Source organism: Pistacia vera, unplaced genomic scaffold (genome assembly GCF_008641045.1).
Source record: "Pistacia vera cultivar Batoury unplaced genomic scaffold, PisVer_v2 Contig648, whole genome shotgun sequence".
NCBI lineage: Eukaryota > Viridiplantae > Streptophyta > Magnoliopsida > Sapindales > Anacardiaceae > Pistacia > Pistacia vera.
The window spans coordinates 110,377-123,767 of NW_022196499.1; the positions used below are offsets into that span (position 1 = coordinate 110,377).

The following is a 13,391-nucleotide window of genomic DNA, read 5'->3' on the forward strand; positions in this document are numbered from 1 at the left end:
AACCTTTTTTCCAGCGAGTCAATCAAATATCAAAAATGTTCAGTTCTTCCTACTCAGCCTGGAAAAACTATTGGAATGGAATACGGGAACACCTCGAATAAATTGAAACAAACTGATATTTACAGACACAATAGACTCTAAAACACAAAATTAATATTCAAGAATGAAAGAATAGTAGTACTAGTCTCTACTCAACCTCCTAATTGTCTCTCTGCCAACTACATAGCTCATAACATTCGCGTTACTCACTTGTTGAAGGGACTGCAGCTCCTTCATCACCGGAACTGGTGGTAGCTGTCTCTGGTCTTATTTCTTCTAGTTGCTGCAGAACTTGTTGAACTTCCGGTCGTGCTGAGGGTGAAGGATCAACACAATGCAAAGCCAATTTCAGTGTGTTGAGCAACTCATCACCAATTATTGATGCATCCCTCATCAATTCTAAATCAAAAACTTCATTAGTCCACTCCTCCTTTACTATGGAGGCAACCCATTGAGGCAAGTCCACTCCATTCATTGCCTCGCCTGGAGACTTCCCTGTTAGGAGTTCCAACATGATAACTCCAAGGCTGTATACATCAGTTTTTGTGTTGGCTTTCTTGAGCTTTGAAAGCTCAGGTGCTCTGTAGCCTAATGCGCCTGCAGTTGCAATCACATTTACATTAGCTGCAGCAGTCATTAACCTGGAGAGGCCAAAATCTGCAATTTTAGCATTTGTACTCTCATCAAGGAGGACATTGGTTGATGTCAGGTTCCCATGCATAATGTTCTCATGATTGTGAAGGTAGAGTAGGCCTTGCGCCGTGCCTCGAATGATTTTCATCCTTGAGGGCCAATCAATTGATGTGTCAGGCCCTCGAACTGCAACAGAAGAAACAGATTATTAGCTTCTAAATTGAAGTATCTAGTAAATGAACAACTAGGAATTTAACTAAAGTCTACATTTTACTTACCATGGAGAAAAGTTGCAAGACTCCCTCTAGGCATATAATCAAAAACAAGAAGTTTCTCACCCTTTGGGCCCATGTAATAAGCCCTTAGAGCCAAAAGATTTGGATGCCTTATTTTGCCAAGCAAATTAACTTCAGCTTCAAATTCTCTCTGACCTTTTGTTATCTTTTCTCGCAATCTCTTCACTGCAACTTGACTACCATCCTCCAGAGTTGCCTTATAGACAGTGCCATAAGTACTCTTTCCCATGATTTCTGCAGTCGCACACAAAAGGTCATCGGCTGTAAAAACCAATGGTCCATCAAAATGGACCAATTTGCCCCCGGTCTCTCCACCAGCTTCGACTTCACCAGCTTCAGGTGAAGCCCCCTTTTCGCCCCTTGCTGCAGCAGCCCTTGATGTTGTGGCTTGACCATCCTTTTCTTTTGATGCAGTCCTTCTCCTTATCAAACAGCAGAGCAAAATGCACACAAGGATAAGCAAAACTATAAGAAGAGCTCCTGCTGCAATGAGGATTATATCTTTTGTACTTAATTTTCTTCCATGAGACTTTGGTTTCTCAGCGGGTGCACCTGGAACATTTGAAGAAGGTGCTGGAGAAGGACATGGAGCTGACCCACTAAACCCACATAACTGAATATTCCCCACAAAAGAACTTGAATTGAACTTTTGTGAGAGAGAAGTAGGGACAGGACCTGAAAGGTTATTGTAAGAGACATTGAAGGAACTAAGACTTCTTAAATTGGCAAGAGAATCCGGAATTTCTCCACCAAGCTTATTTTGTGACAAATCAAGTTGTGTAAGTGTGGAAATGTTTCCAATACTTGAAGGGATGTTACCACTAATTTGGTTTCTTTTCAAGTTAAGAACAGAAAGGTTATGTAACCCACCAAAAGATTCAGGGATTTGGTTATTAAGGTTATTATTCTCCATATTTAATGAAACAAGTGAGGAGAGATTGGAGAAACTGTCAGGCAAGCTTCCATTAATGGCATTATTTGAAAAATCTAGAGTCCTAAGCCTGGAAAGCTTGCCTATTTCATCTGGAACAGCTCCAATGATTTGGTTATGACTAAGTGAAAGCTCTTGAAGCTCACTTAGCTTTCCAAAAGAGACAGGAATGGTTCCTGAGAGGGAGTTGTGATCAATGGTTAAGTACCGAAGTTGAAAGAAGCTATTCTTTTGAGGTTCACCCCAAGAATCAGGAATGGAACCTGAAAGGTTGTTGTGTTGTAGAGAAAGAAAAACAAGTGAAGAAGAGCGAGTGAAACTAAGAGGTATTGAACCCGACAATGAATTGAAGCTAAGATTGAGTCTATAAAGCTTGGTAGAGTTTGCCAGACTAGCAGGGATAGTCCCAATAAGTGAGTTATTAGTAAGGTCAAGAGTTTGCAGAAGGGGACATGAGCCTAAAGAAGGAGGAATTGAACCTGAGAGACGATTATTGAAGAGTTGAACACCTCTAAGATTAGGGAGAAACCCCAATGCTTGAGGAATTGAACCACCAATGCGGTTATCATGAAGACTAAGCTTTCGCAGCGCTTGAAGTTGACCAATTTTTTCAGTTATTTGGCCTCCTAATCCCTTCCAAGGAAGCTGGATTACAATAACTTGTCCTTGAGCACATTTGATACCAATCCAACCGCCAGAACAAGCTCCATAGCCACTATCGTTCCAGCTCCTCAAGAACCCTCTAGGATCAATCAGCTCATGTTTGAAAGCTTGTAGAGCTTGAAAATCAGCTTCAGTGACAATAATCCCATCCCAAGACTGGCTCGAAACAGGTTGAATAAAACAACAAACGAACAAGAAAAGATAAACATTATAAACCACTAACTCCTTCCACTTCTCCTTCTTCTTATTAAGCCAACACTCAAGAATCTCAAAAGGGTATTTGTTAAAACAAGTAACACTCTCACTTTCACTCTCCATTCCCCAACCTAAGAAAGAACAAAACAATTCGAAGAAGAAGAAGAGAAATGAAACAGTTAAACAAGAGAGTGTAAGAGGGGTTTTGTAGAGTGAGTAAGAGAGAGAAAGCACATGAAAACCCTGTGAGAGAGAGGGAGAGAGAGAGAAAGAGAAGGGACAGACACTGTATCAGGCAGGTGAGGGCAATAAGAGAGCAGAGGCTCCATCCCTCTTCTCTTGTTGTTTTTACAAAACCAGAAGGCAACAAGTGCAACGGCTAGTTTTCATCTACTCTTCTCTCAATACAATTAAAAACCCTTGACCAGTTCATGTTTATTGCCACCCAACCGCTCCTCCAACGGCTATCTTTTTCGGGGATCTCATAAACAAATATTATAATTTACTAAGATTAATTAAACCATAAATTACAGAACTTGACTGGTTTAGAAGATAGTCATAATCAACATAATACCTTTAGCTTGGAGTTTGTTTACGACTGCTTTTGAGACGGCCATTAGTACTTTTTTGAGAGGCACTTTTAATATTATTATAATGTTTGTTTTTATGAAGAAGACCATCGCCACCAGGCTAATCAAGGTGGGGTTTGAATTTAAGAGGAGGGTTTAAAATGAGGTGACTGCCGTTTTGTCTTGTACCAATGTGAGAATCTCCTGAGAAAGTGGGTCCTTTTTGTTGAACACCGTTGGAAACTTGCACACGAGTGGTTACCTTTACTATTTAATGACAGGGAGCCGGAGCCCAGTTTGTAATTTGTGAAAGGCTCCATTTTTTCCAACTCTGAAACACAAAGTCATCATCTTCATGTTATTTGATGATGCCCGCTGACATTTGACTGGTCCAAATCGGAGGTCCGTCACCTTCCGCTTTAAAGTTTAAACTACAATAATATTGGACTAAAAAGTAAAAATAAATCAAACAAATATTTTTATACAAATTGATATTATAAAAAATAAATAAATATAAAAAATCAAATTTATCGTATTTATTTTTTTATTCATTTTCTATCTCATCAATTTATATAGAAATATTTAAAAATTTATTTGTATATTTAGTATTACTCCTTAAAATTATTGCTCCGTGGCTGTTTGAGTGATTAAACAACATAATTTGCAATTTTGCATTGAAAATCAATACTTTTGAGACAAACAAAATTCAAAAATAAATAAACTTAAAACCATGACTCTATCCTTCACTTAGACCATTTCAAATCACAAACAATAAACTGGTACAACTTTCATACCATTTTATTATTGCTTCTCCAACTCATTATACCTAAAAAAAAAAAAAAAAACAAATATATATATATATATATACCCTTTTTTTTACTTTCTATTAATTTTCAATAATTTATTTATTTTACTAATTATTTATATATATATTAATTAAATGTTGGAAATAATATATTTTATTAATTAACTACTACTAATAACTTTGAAAATTATACTAATTTAATAAAATTAATTTATAATATCAATTTTAAAGGATCCAAAACTAATATACTAGAAAATTAAATTGTTATTCTAGTTTGGGTAGTATTTTTTTTTTTTTAATTTTAGTTTTTTTAAATAGTATTAATTTATTTTAATTTATTAAAGTTTAATATTTATATTATAATAAAATTTTATTTTTAATTTTTTTAATTATATGATTATTATAAATAATAATTAAATTATCATAAATATAAATTTAAAAAATTATATAAAATAAAATAATAAAAAATGCTTTGTATAGATGAATAATATCACATCAATCCGTCAAATTTGATATGACACTATTTATTACCTACATCTCTTTGACGTGACTACCAAATTTGATATATGATACCATTTAGAGTAAATGACATATTCCCACCCTAAGTTAGCTAAAACCTCATATAATACTGATTTCATTTATTCCAAATATCCATCCTTAAATTAAAACGGTGTTGAGTTCTGACGGATGATATTACTAAACTACCCTTCATCCCATTTCAAACCACCACGGCACCACCCGAGCCAGCCAAACCACCACCACAACCCATCCCAAACCACTACCATAGCCATCCAAACTATACCCCATTCCAAATCCAAACCACCACCACCACCACCACATCCCATTCCAAACCACCCCATACCAAAACCACCACAGCATCCAAACCACCACCACAGTCAGCCAAATCACCCCATTCCAAACCCAATAGCAACCACCAAAATCACACTATTTCAATAAGAAAAACAAAATAGAAACCCTAGGGAGAGGGGGCTTAAATCGATGTTGAAAGGTAAAAAATCGGGGACGGAAAGCATAGGGTTATTGGGGAGGGCTCTTTGATGAGTTAAATGGTGGGCTTGATTAAGATTTTTGGTGATAGGGCTGTCGGAAAGAGGTTGGCGGAGTGCGACAGTTGAGGTGAAGGGTGACGACGAAAAGGGGAGTCAAGGTGGTCGGGGGGGTAGTGGGTTGGGATGGTGAGGCGCTGGGGAGGAGGAGATGTAGAGGGAAAAAGAAGAAGATGGGAGGAGGAGGCGTAGTGGGGAAAGAAATGGGAAGGGAAGAGGAAAAAGAAAAAAAGAGAGAAAGACCAACCTGCCCTTTTACTGTTAAAATAAAGGAAATAGTGTTAATTTAAGGGTGGATATTTGAAATAAATGAAACCACAGGTATTAGCTGAGGATTTCGATCAACCTTGGGTGGGAATATGTTGTTTAGTCTACTATTTATTTACATAGATTTAACCCATATCAATTTGACATGGCGTTCGATGTTTGGTTGGAACAAAATTTGGACACCGATTTGGTGCCCTATTACAGATGCCCTTATGAACCAAGTTATCAATTTCAAACAAGCCAAAGAGAACAGAGTAAAATAATTCATAATGATAGTAACTCTCAAAATCCTGTATAACGGATGTTCAATGATACCCAAGGGTCAAACCAATTGGGCTTATATACAAAATCTGCTTTTTTCTGGGGTTAAGGGTAACCGTACAAGGAGAGAAGAGACTGATCGAAAAGGCTAAATGTTTGAATGGAACACAGAGCTCTATACCTCGTTTCCAGCGCAAGAATATTTACAAGGAAATAAACCAACAGTAACAAACTGCTTGTCAAACAGACGGTGAAAAGTTCAGCATTTTACAGGGTTATAATATTTTACCAAGTTTTTTCAAATGGAGTACAAAGATATAGTAGAAACCCTAAAACTAAAAGGGAATTTGCTGTCCCTTGCTGGCCCAGTAAAGGCCATTGAAGTTGCACCTGCAAAGGTAAACGTGCTGATCAGCTGCCTCTTACTGCTGACTACCGGGCCAACAATGAAAGAATGTCCAACTTCAAAACTTACATAGACTTGTGCTTAAGAGCTAAGGCGAACCATAATCAAGTATGAAGAAGGTACAAAATTAAATACATGGCAAGCAAACGAAGCCAGCAGTTCTTGCAAAGCTAGAAAGAGGATTAAACCACCAGAAACATTCCCAACATTCAATTTAAGACAAGACAAACCCACAAGCAAATTTTGAGAACTTTCCAAACCTTGTCGGTTGCACCTTCCTGCAGCATCAATTCTAAAAGAATCTGGCTTAACCATCAAATACCAGACAATTAATATGAACAATATTATAAATCAGTATAATTTTTTACATGTAGCCCATCAATTAGAGATCTACAGATGATAGCTCCTTTAGACAAACCATTGAACATCTCCAGAATTCAAGATCTATAATCTAGGACATACCATTGAACAACTCAAGAATTCCAGACATATAATCTAAGACAAACAATTGAACATCTCCGGCTCAATCAGATCATCAAAAGAAAAACCAAGATCATAATGGCCTCCCTGAACTAAGAACAATGTAATGCTCATGGGCAAACTACATTAACTCAACAATCTACTTGTCCATATGAAGCATCTCTACAGATTAAGTCAGGTCTCACAATCAAGAACCTAAACAGCCACCTATACATTCAAACCCAGTCCTATGAGCTTCTCTTTATCAGCTTATTGGCACGTATATGCTCCCCTTCTCCTACTTAAAATTTATAAATATCGAACCCTCATTTGTAATATAATATAGTCCAAAGACAAGAAAGAAAAAACAGAAAAAGGTAAAAACCTATCTCAATAGATAAAAATAACACAATTGGAGCAAATAAAGCATTACTCCTAAATGTGGATTCAATTCCCACTTCAGTTGCTTATAAATCAGTCCAAATCGTGTATAAAAACATCATTATCGCAGTACTAACGAACTCAAACAAACAACCTGTGTACAAATGACAATACAACACAATCATTTTCATCCCACAGTCCCGCTCAATGTCATTCAACATGCCAGCTGCATTGTTAATCTATCCTATACATACGTGTTAAATCCAACCAAGTAGAACCCACCACAGCATGCAAATCGAAACCCTATTACACCTGAAATCTCAGTCCGATCATAAAAACAAAGACAAACACAGCTTCACTACTCACACTACTCCACTACCTTAAAACTAAAATTATTCCATGAGAGTATAAGTAAATGCGAAACCATAAATTACAGTTAACAAAAGAGAACTACATAAGATCCAAAGTAGGCCCCATAAATTGAATGACTCAGATTGATTTCATTTGAACCATTTCCCTTAAAATTAATATCTTGCATTTCAATAGCAAAACTGAAACCATACAAATGAAAAACAAAAACATCCAAACGTTACAAAAATCCTACCCCGATTCCTGCCTAAAAAAATCATGGATTAACCATACACGTTGAAGTCGTGATACGCCGGAACGACAGTTTCAGACACGTCCGGCGACGGCAGGGGCGGCAGCTGAGGCGGCGGCGCCGCCGAGGAAGGATAGGAATCCAGAGTTAACCGGCTCTTGGTCGTCCAAGAACAGATCCTCAGGGACCCTAAAAGCTCCATGTGCACACACAATCGCAGCTCCGATCATCAACGCCGAGATCAACAAAGATCCAACCGTCGTCAAGAACACGACGACAATCGTCAACAAAACCAACACTCCAAGCGTTTCGCGTTCAGAGAACGTACGACCGAAGATGACCAGAGGCTGATCCGACGGTCTGAAAAGGTAGAGGAACATCCATGCGCCGAAGAGGCAAAGAAGGACGAGGAGAGAGAAAGGATGTGATAAGAGAGAGAAAGCGAGTACGAGAACGAGTAGGGTAACGTAGTTGACTTTGAAGTAGGAGAGGTTTTTCCGTATCCGAGAGTAGGCTTCGGAGAGGGAATCGGGCCGGGCCATGGCGCTTCGGTCTACAAGTTCGTACCATGGCCGACGTTGAGAGAAGCCGTGACGGATGAAGGAGGACAAGCGTGAAATGAACGCGCGGAAGGCTGGGGTGGCGATCGGTGGTTGGGACTGAGCGTTGGGTTGAGAGTTAGAGACTGGGAGTGTCGGTTGGGCGGCCATTTCTGGCGCGTAAAAGTTGGGGTTGGTGGGGCGTGAGGTTGTACAGTGGAGCGAGAGATTTGGGATCGAGAGAGAAAATAGTTACCCTGTCAGCCGTGCCAAAATTTTATATATAGTGAGAGGTATAATTGTGTGTATTGCAACTCATGGTATAATTATGAATCTAGATCCCCTTTGGAGTTTAGATCACGGTACTAGTGATCACCGTCAAATTGTGTGGTCACGATGTTTTCTACTCATAATAAATACAGTCAAATTTCTTAACATCTTTAAGCAGATTATTTTCTAAAAGAATAATTTTTTAAAATGTCTTAAAATTTAACTAATTTCACAAGATATTTGTATTCTAGTTATTGATACTTTAACTAATTTTAGAATCACTTTAAATATTTTTATAATTTTTTTTCATTTTTTAATCATTTTCTTTGCTTAAAAAAATAAAAAAATAGAAGTAATATATTCCCGAAAAAGGGGAGTGATTGACCTAAAGTTTATTCTTAAAGCACATTTTCTAATCCTCTGATTGGATGCTTTTTTTTTTTTTTTTTTTTTCAAGGCCAAACAGAACTTAATTATTTGCTTAACTGGATTAAGTTCGATTTTTTAATCAGATAATTCCGGATGCTTTACGGCCTTCACTCTTTGATCAAGCTTTATGGGAATGTTTTCCCCCATAATCCACTCAGCATTTACTTGTATGAATTCAATCACAACTCAATTATTGTCTTTCCTAGACATTTTAAGAGATTCATGATTATGCAAAATGACGGTATGCGGACTCTTATATCACAACTCAATCTTACAAATTTTTTTCACAACCCTGATACGACAGCTCACAATTTACTAGACTGGACCCATATCGAACAAGCATGACCTATTTATAGACTAACAAATTACGAGCTGTCACGTTAAGATTGTAAGAGAAAGTTTGTATGTGTAGTATTACTCATGTTATGTGCACAAGTGCAAGAAACAATGAATCATCAATCTTTCAAGCTCTTCAGATAAGCACCCAGTTGGCCAGTTCAACCATTAGACGACTACTCGGATATGCAAACTCCTCATATTCAAGCATATTTCATCTAAGGGATGGAATGTTTAACTTTAATCTTTGCACCATACCAACTTGAACGATGATTAATGTTTCAGTTCATTATCAAAGTGCAAGTTTGTAATAATATTTACAATAGTTATCTTGTCTAAACAAAAAAGTTAAAAGTTAGGAAGAAATGTTGACCCTCAAAGAAAAACGGTCAACTAAAATTGGATTATATTGATATACAGTGTTGAATGGATAAACGTTATTGATTTCATTTTAATCTTTAAATTCGATGTTCAATACTTAAAAACAACTTTTTAGTCTTAATACGATAACTTGTGTTACAAATCGTTAGCATTTTCTATGGCATCTACATTAACAACTTTCTTTTGAAAGCTGAAGCTTATAAAAATGAGACTTAATTATCGTTTGTCTTCCTTAAGGTTTAAGAAAGTATCAACAAAACCTCATAAGTATTAAAAATCATCAGCTATATCCCCTCACTTCTCATAAGCAGTGTCGTAAGACTCGGACCAGGCCTTGACCTAGTCAAGAGGCCAGTTCCCAAGTCCATCGGTCTAACTGGTTGGACTGATCGATCAAACCCGTAATGTCAACATGACATATTGTTATTTGAATTTGGATTTAAATTTGGACTTTCGATTTATTTTATTTATGTTACATACTGTTATTTGGACTTTGGATTTGGATGGAATTATTTTGAAAATTTATTAGAATTTTTAAATTTTATTATTCCATGTTGACGTTATGTTAATATCACTGGTTCGATTCTTTGACCCAACAGTTGAATCGGCAATTCGACATTGTTCTGTCGGTTCAACCCCAGGTCAATTCGATTCAATTACTATATTCGGCCTTTACGATTTACCTGGACTGGATAAGGGTCTGATTCTCGAGCGAACTGGTCCAACTGACCGATCCGGTCCAGGTTTTAAAACAGTGGTCATAAGTATACCATGATTTTGCAACGTCTCTTTAAACCTTTAGGGAGGTGAGAGACAATAACCTTAAAATGAAGTTCCTTAGCCAATCATAGCTTTATATCTAATCTTCTACTTCCTTGTTTTGCACTCAAGAAAGTTTCCATTTATGATTACAATGGAAATTCCTTCTTTTAAGATTTATCGTTTGGGATGTCTCCATTACAAACTAGTTCACTGCATACAGGAATCAAGGTATCTTAATATAATTTTTTTCTTGTATAGTTATCCATCTTTCAGGTTTCTTCCTCAACACAAAAGTATGTTTTTAGTTAAAGCACCTAACTAATATATGCTTCACTTTTTGACTTTCTTCCCCATAAGAATCTTACCTTTACTTCCAACTCATTGATGGTTGAGTCTTTAAATATGAAGATCATTTTGATGAAGTCCTTACAGAGAGAAGGAAGCAAGGAAATCAAGAAGCTCTCATGGCTATGGCTACTTCATCTTGTTGCTATCCTGATATATTTGAATGGGTTCAAAATCTTCCACCAATCTCTCAATGGAAAGCCAATTCCATGTCAATATGCATATGTTCCACAGCTTCACTTCAGCCATCTCTCAATCTTTCTGTAGCCAAAAACCTTCAATCCCCAGCTGTTTCCTTCTCTATAACTGCAGACTATAATGTCTCCATATCTCTTTGGACTTCGAAACCATTCAAAATCAGCTCGAAATCTTCTAGTTTATTAGACGAAAATACAATTGCCAATCTTTTGATCAACTTCATAGAAGAAGTTCTTAAATATGCCCCAAACAAGTTATGTAACTCCTTGCTCAAGCTTCCAAAACTAGACTCCATCTCCAACTTTAAAGACATTTTCAATTTCGCCTTCATCACTCTTTCGCTTCTCGTATGCATCTATGAAGCTCCTGCCGATCTCCGCTCAGGATGTTTAATTTCTCTCAAGAATCAACTGACGGGTTGCCAATCAAGAGCAGCATCCAGGCAGCTCATGAAGCACTTGGGATCTAACTTGGAAGAGCAGTGGATGAGGTCTATAAACCTTGCGATTACTAATTGGATTATGGAGCTTCAAGCTGCCAACCGCACTCTTAAAACACCATCCCCACTTTTTTCTTATGGATTATCCCAATTTGGGTTGTGGAAAGTTCATCTCTATTGTCCTGTCATCGCCATGGACATCGAAAGCTCCAGCAGCCCTTTAACCGATGAGCGACTTCTCTTCTCCCTGAACTACCACCAACTTGAAGGTGTCATTCAGTTTAACTACAAAGTCACCATTCAAGACAGATGGGTGAACTTGATGATCAACACAGACAACATAAGGTAAATGCTCATTTCAATTACAGAGTTCTTCTCTTCTCATCTTCTGCAGACGTTTTTTTAAACTCTGTTTCACTCTTGATGTTAATAGGTGTGATATTATTCAACTGGTTAATAACAATCTGATGAACGAAAGAGGAATTGGAGTTGATGAAAAGCATTTCCCTTCAAGGATATCATTACAGATAACTCCAACTCTTCAAACCAGCATAATCAGTGTTTCAGTCAGCAAATCTTCAGATAATCCCGCAAGGGAGATTGAGTTAGAGAAAACCATTGAAGGTTCATTTGATCCACCCAACTCTTTCTTGGGGCTCAAGGTATCTGCAGGAGAGACCACGACAATGAGTTTGAAGCCATGGAAATTTGAACAATCTGTGCATGGCTATAGTGCAATTCTCAACTGGTTTCTTCATGACAGCATTGATGGAAAAGAGGTAATCTCCTCCAAGCCATCGAAATTCGCTTTACTCAACCCCAAGGCCTGGTTCAAAGACAGGTACACCAGCGCTTACCGGCCGTTCACCAGGCAAGGCGGCGTAGTCTTTGCCGGAGATGAATATGGAGAAAGAGTGTCATGGAAGATTGACAAAAATGCTATAGGAAGAACAATGGAGTGGGAGATTAGAGGGTGGATTTGGTTAACTTATTTGCCTAACAAGCATAGAACATTTTATAACGAGACTAGGAGGCTGGAATTCAGGGAAATTCTGCCCCTTAAAATTGCTTAGCTTATCAAATCTAGCCATACTGTATATTTTCAGAAACTATGTTGTGTGGAAGCAAAGCAGCATATTACTACTTTGACACGCGTCAATACTGTATATAAGAATCATATCCGATTAATAATATTGCTTATTATTCATTGAATATAACAATTGCGATGATGGTTATACTAACAACTACGATCATGTCTATATTAAGAATATCAATAATACCGAAGCTACAACCTCCTCTTATAACCCTCGACATAACAATTGGTTATTTATTAATTCGTAAATAGATATACAAGATCCATACAAACAGGTAGAACCTATTTTACAAACTGACAAATGATAAACTGCTATATCAGGGGTTGTGAGATTGAGTTGTGTATTTATATATATACGCGTATCTCAACTAATTCTCAGGGTTCATAGAACACTCTCCGAACTCAATATTCTAAGATAAACCATAAATGTAATAAGTGATCTCAGGGTGATTTGAACCCAAGAAATCAATTATGAAGCAAACCAATCCCTTACAAGTGTTATATTAATGGCCCATGGAAGTGTAATTCTGATTTTGACCCCTGAGTTGATTGATTGAAGTTCAATTATTGTCCAAATTACTTTGAGGGGCAACCATTTGTATAAGAGTAATAATACATTCACAAACTTTTTTTCACTAATTTTCTTTAATAAATATGATGTGTCAACTTATGATTGATCATCAGTTCGTAATGGATTTCGCCTATCCAAATGTAAGTAGACCAATTATAAGCTCAGTATTTGTGATAGAAGTTTGTGGAAAGTCTCTGTGATCCTATCTTTATTATGGTATAAAAACTTCCAAAGAGAATTTTGACATGTCGTTTATTAGTTAATTGTTTGACTGACAAGTTGGTCAATATCTCTGTAGAAACCGATCTGTCATTTTTGTAAGTCAATTACGATGAGCAACAAGATACCGTTACATATTAAATGAGGTAAAATTATTGGGTAAAACTCATAAAAGCTAGTGTTAGACTGTTAGTGTTACTAAAAACAAGAATTGAATAATTTTTATATTGTTTATA

At 37.0% G+C, this 13,391-nt stretch overlaps 3 protein-coding genes across 3 annotated transcripts; 1 reads left to right on the top strand and 2 right to left on the bottom strand.

The window, feature by feature from the left end:
• Positions 1 to 211: 211 nt before the first annotated feature.
• Positions 212 to 2,938, bottom strand: LOC116111677 (probably inactive leucine-rich repeat receptor-like protein kinase IMK2). The gene is made up of 2 exons (XM_031397820.1): positions 951 to 2,938; positions 212 to 858 (listed from the first exon to the last, which is right to left on the bottom strand). Exons 1-2 carry the CDS (start codon positions 2,878 to 2,880, stop codon positions 242 to 244), a joined length of 2,547 nt encoding a protein of 848 aa, XP_031253680.1. The 5' UTR covers positions 2,881 to 2,938; the 3' UTR covers positions 212 to 241.
• Positions 2,939 to 7,439: 4,501 nt separating this feature from the next.
• On the bottom strand, positions 7,440 to 8,377 carry LOC116111670 (PRA1 family protein B1-like). Its single transcript, XM_031397814.1, has one exon. It carries the CDS (start codon positions 8,281 to 8,283, stop codon positions 7,648 to 7,650), a length of 636 nt encoding a protein of 211 aa, XP_031253674.1. The 5' UTR covers positions 8,284 to 8,377; the 3' UTR covers positions 7,440 to 7,647.
• Positions 8,378 to 10,732: 2,355 nt separating this feature from the next.
• On the top strand, positions 10,733 to 12,459 carry LOC116111673. Its single transcript, XM_031397817.1, has 2 exons — positions 10,733 to 11,617; positions 11,706 to 12,459. Exons 1-2 carry the CDS (start codon positions 10,755 to 10,757, stop codon positions 12,343 to 12,345), a joined length of 1,503 nt encoding a protein of 500 aa, XP_031253677.1. The 5' UTR covers positions 10,733 to 10,754; the 3' UTR covers positions 12,346 to 12,459.
• Positions 12,460 to 13,391: the final 932 nt, after the last annotated feature.

What these genes read in the sequence shown, in the direction of transcription:
- LOC116111670 (XM_031397814.1), bottom strand. Translation starts at nt 8,283, where the DNA reads ATGGCCGCCCAACCGACACTCCCAGTCTCTAACTCTCAACCCAACGCT.
- LOC116111677 (XM_031397820.1), bottom strand. Translation starts at nt 2,880, where the DNA reads ATGGAGAGTGAAAGTGAGAGTGTTACTTGTTTTAACAAATACCCTTTT. An exon ending in TCTTGCAACTTTTCTCCATG is followed by an intron (nt 859 to 950) that starts GTAAGTAAAATG and finishes CTTCTGTTGCAG; the next exon opens with TTCGAGGGCCTGACACATCA.
- LOC116111673 (XM_031397817.1), top strand. Translation starts at nt 10,755, where the DNA reads ATGGCTATGGCTACTTCATCTTGTTGCTATCCTGATATATTTGAATGG. An exon ending in ATCAACACAGACAACATAAG is followed by an intron (nt 11,618 to 11,705) that starts GTAAATGCTCAT and finishes TGATGTTAATAG; the next exon opens with GTGTGATATTATTCAACTGG.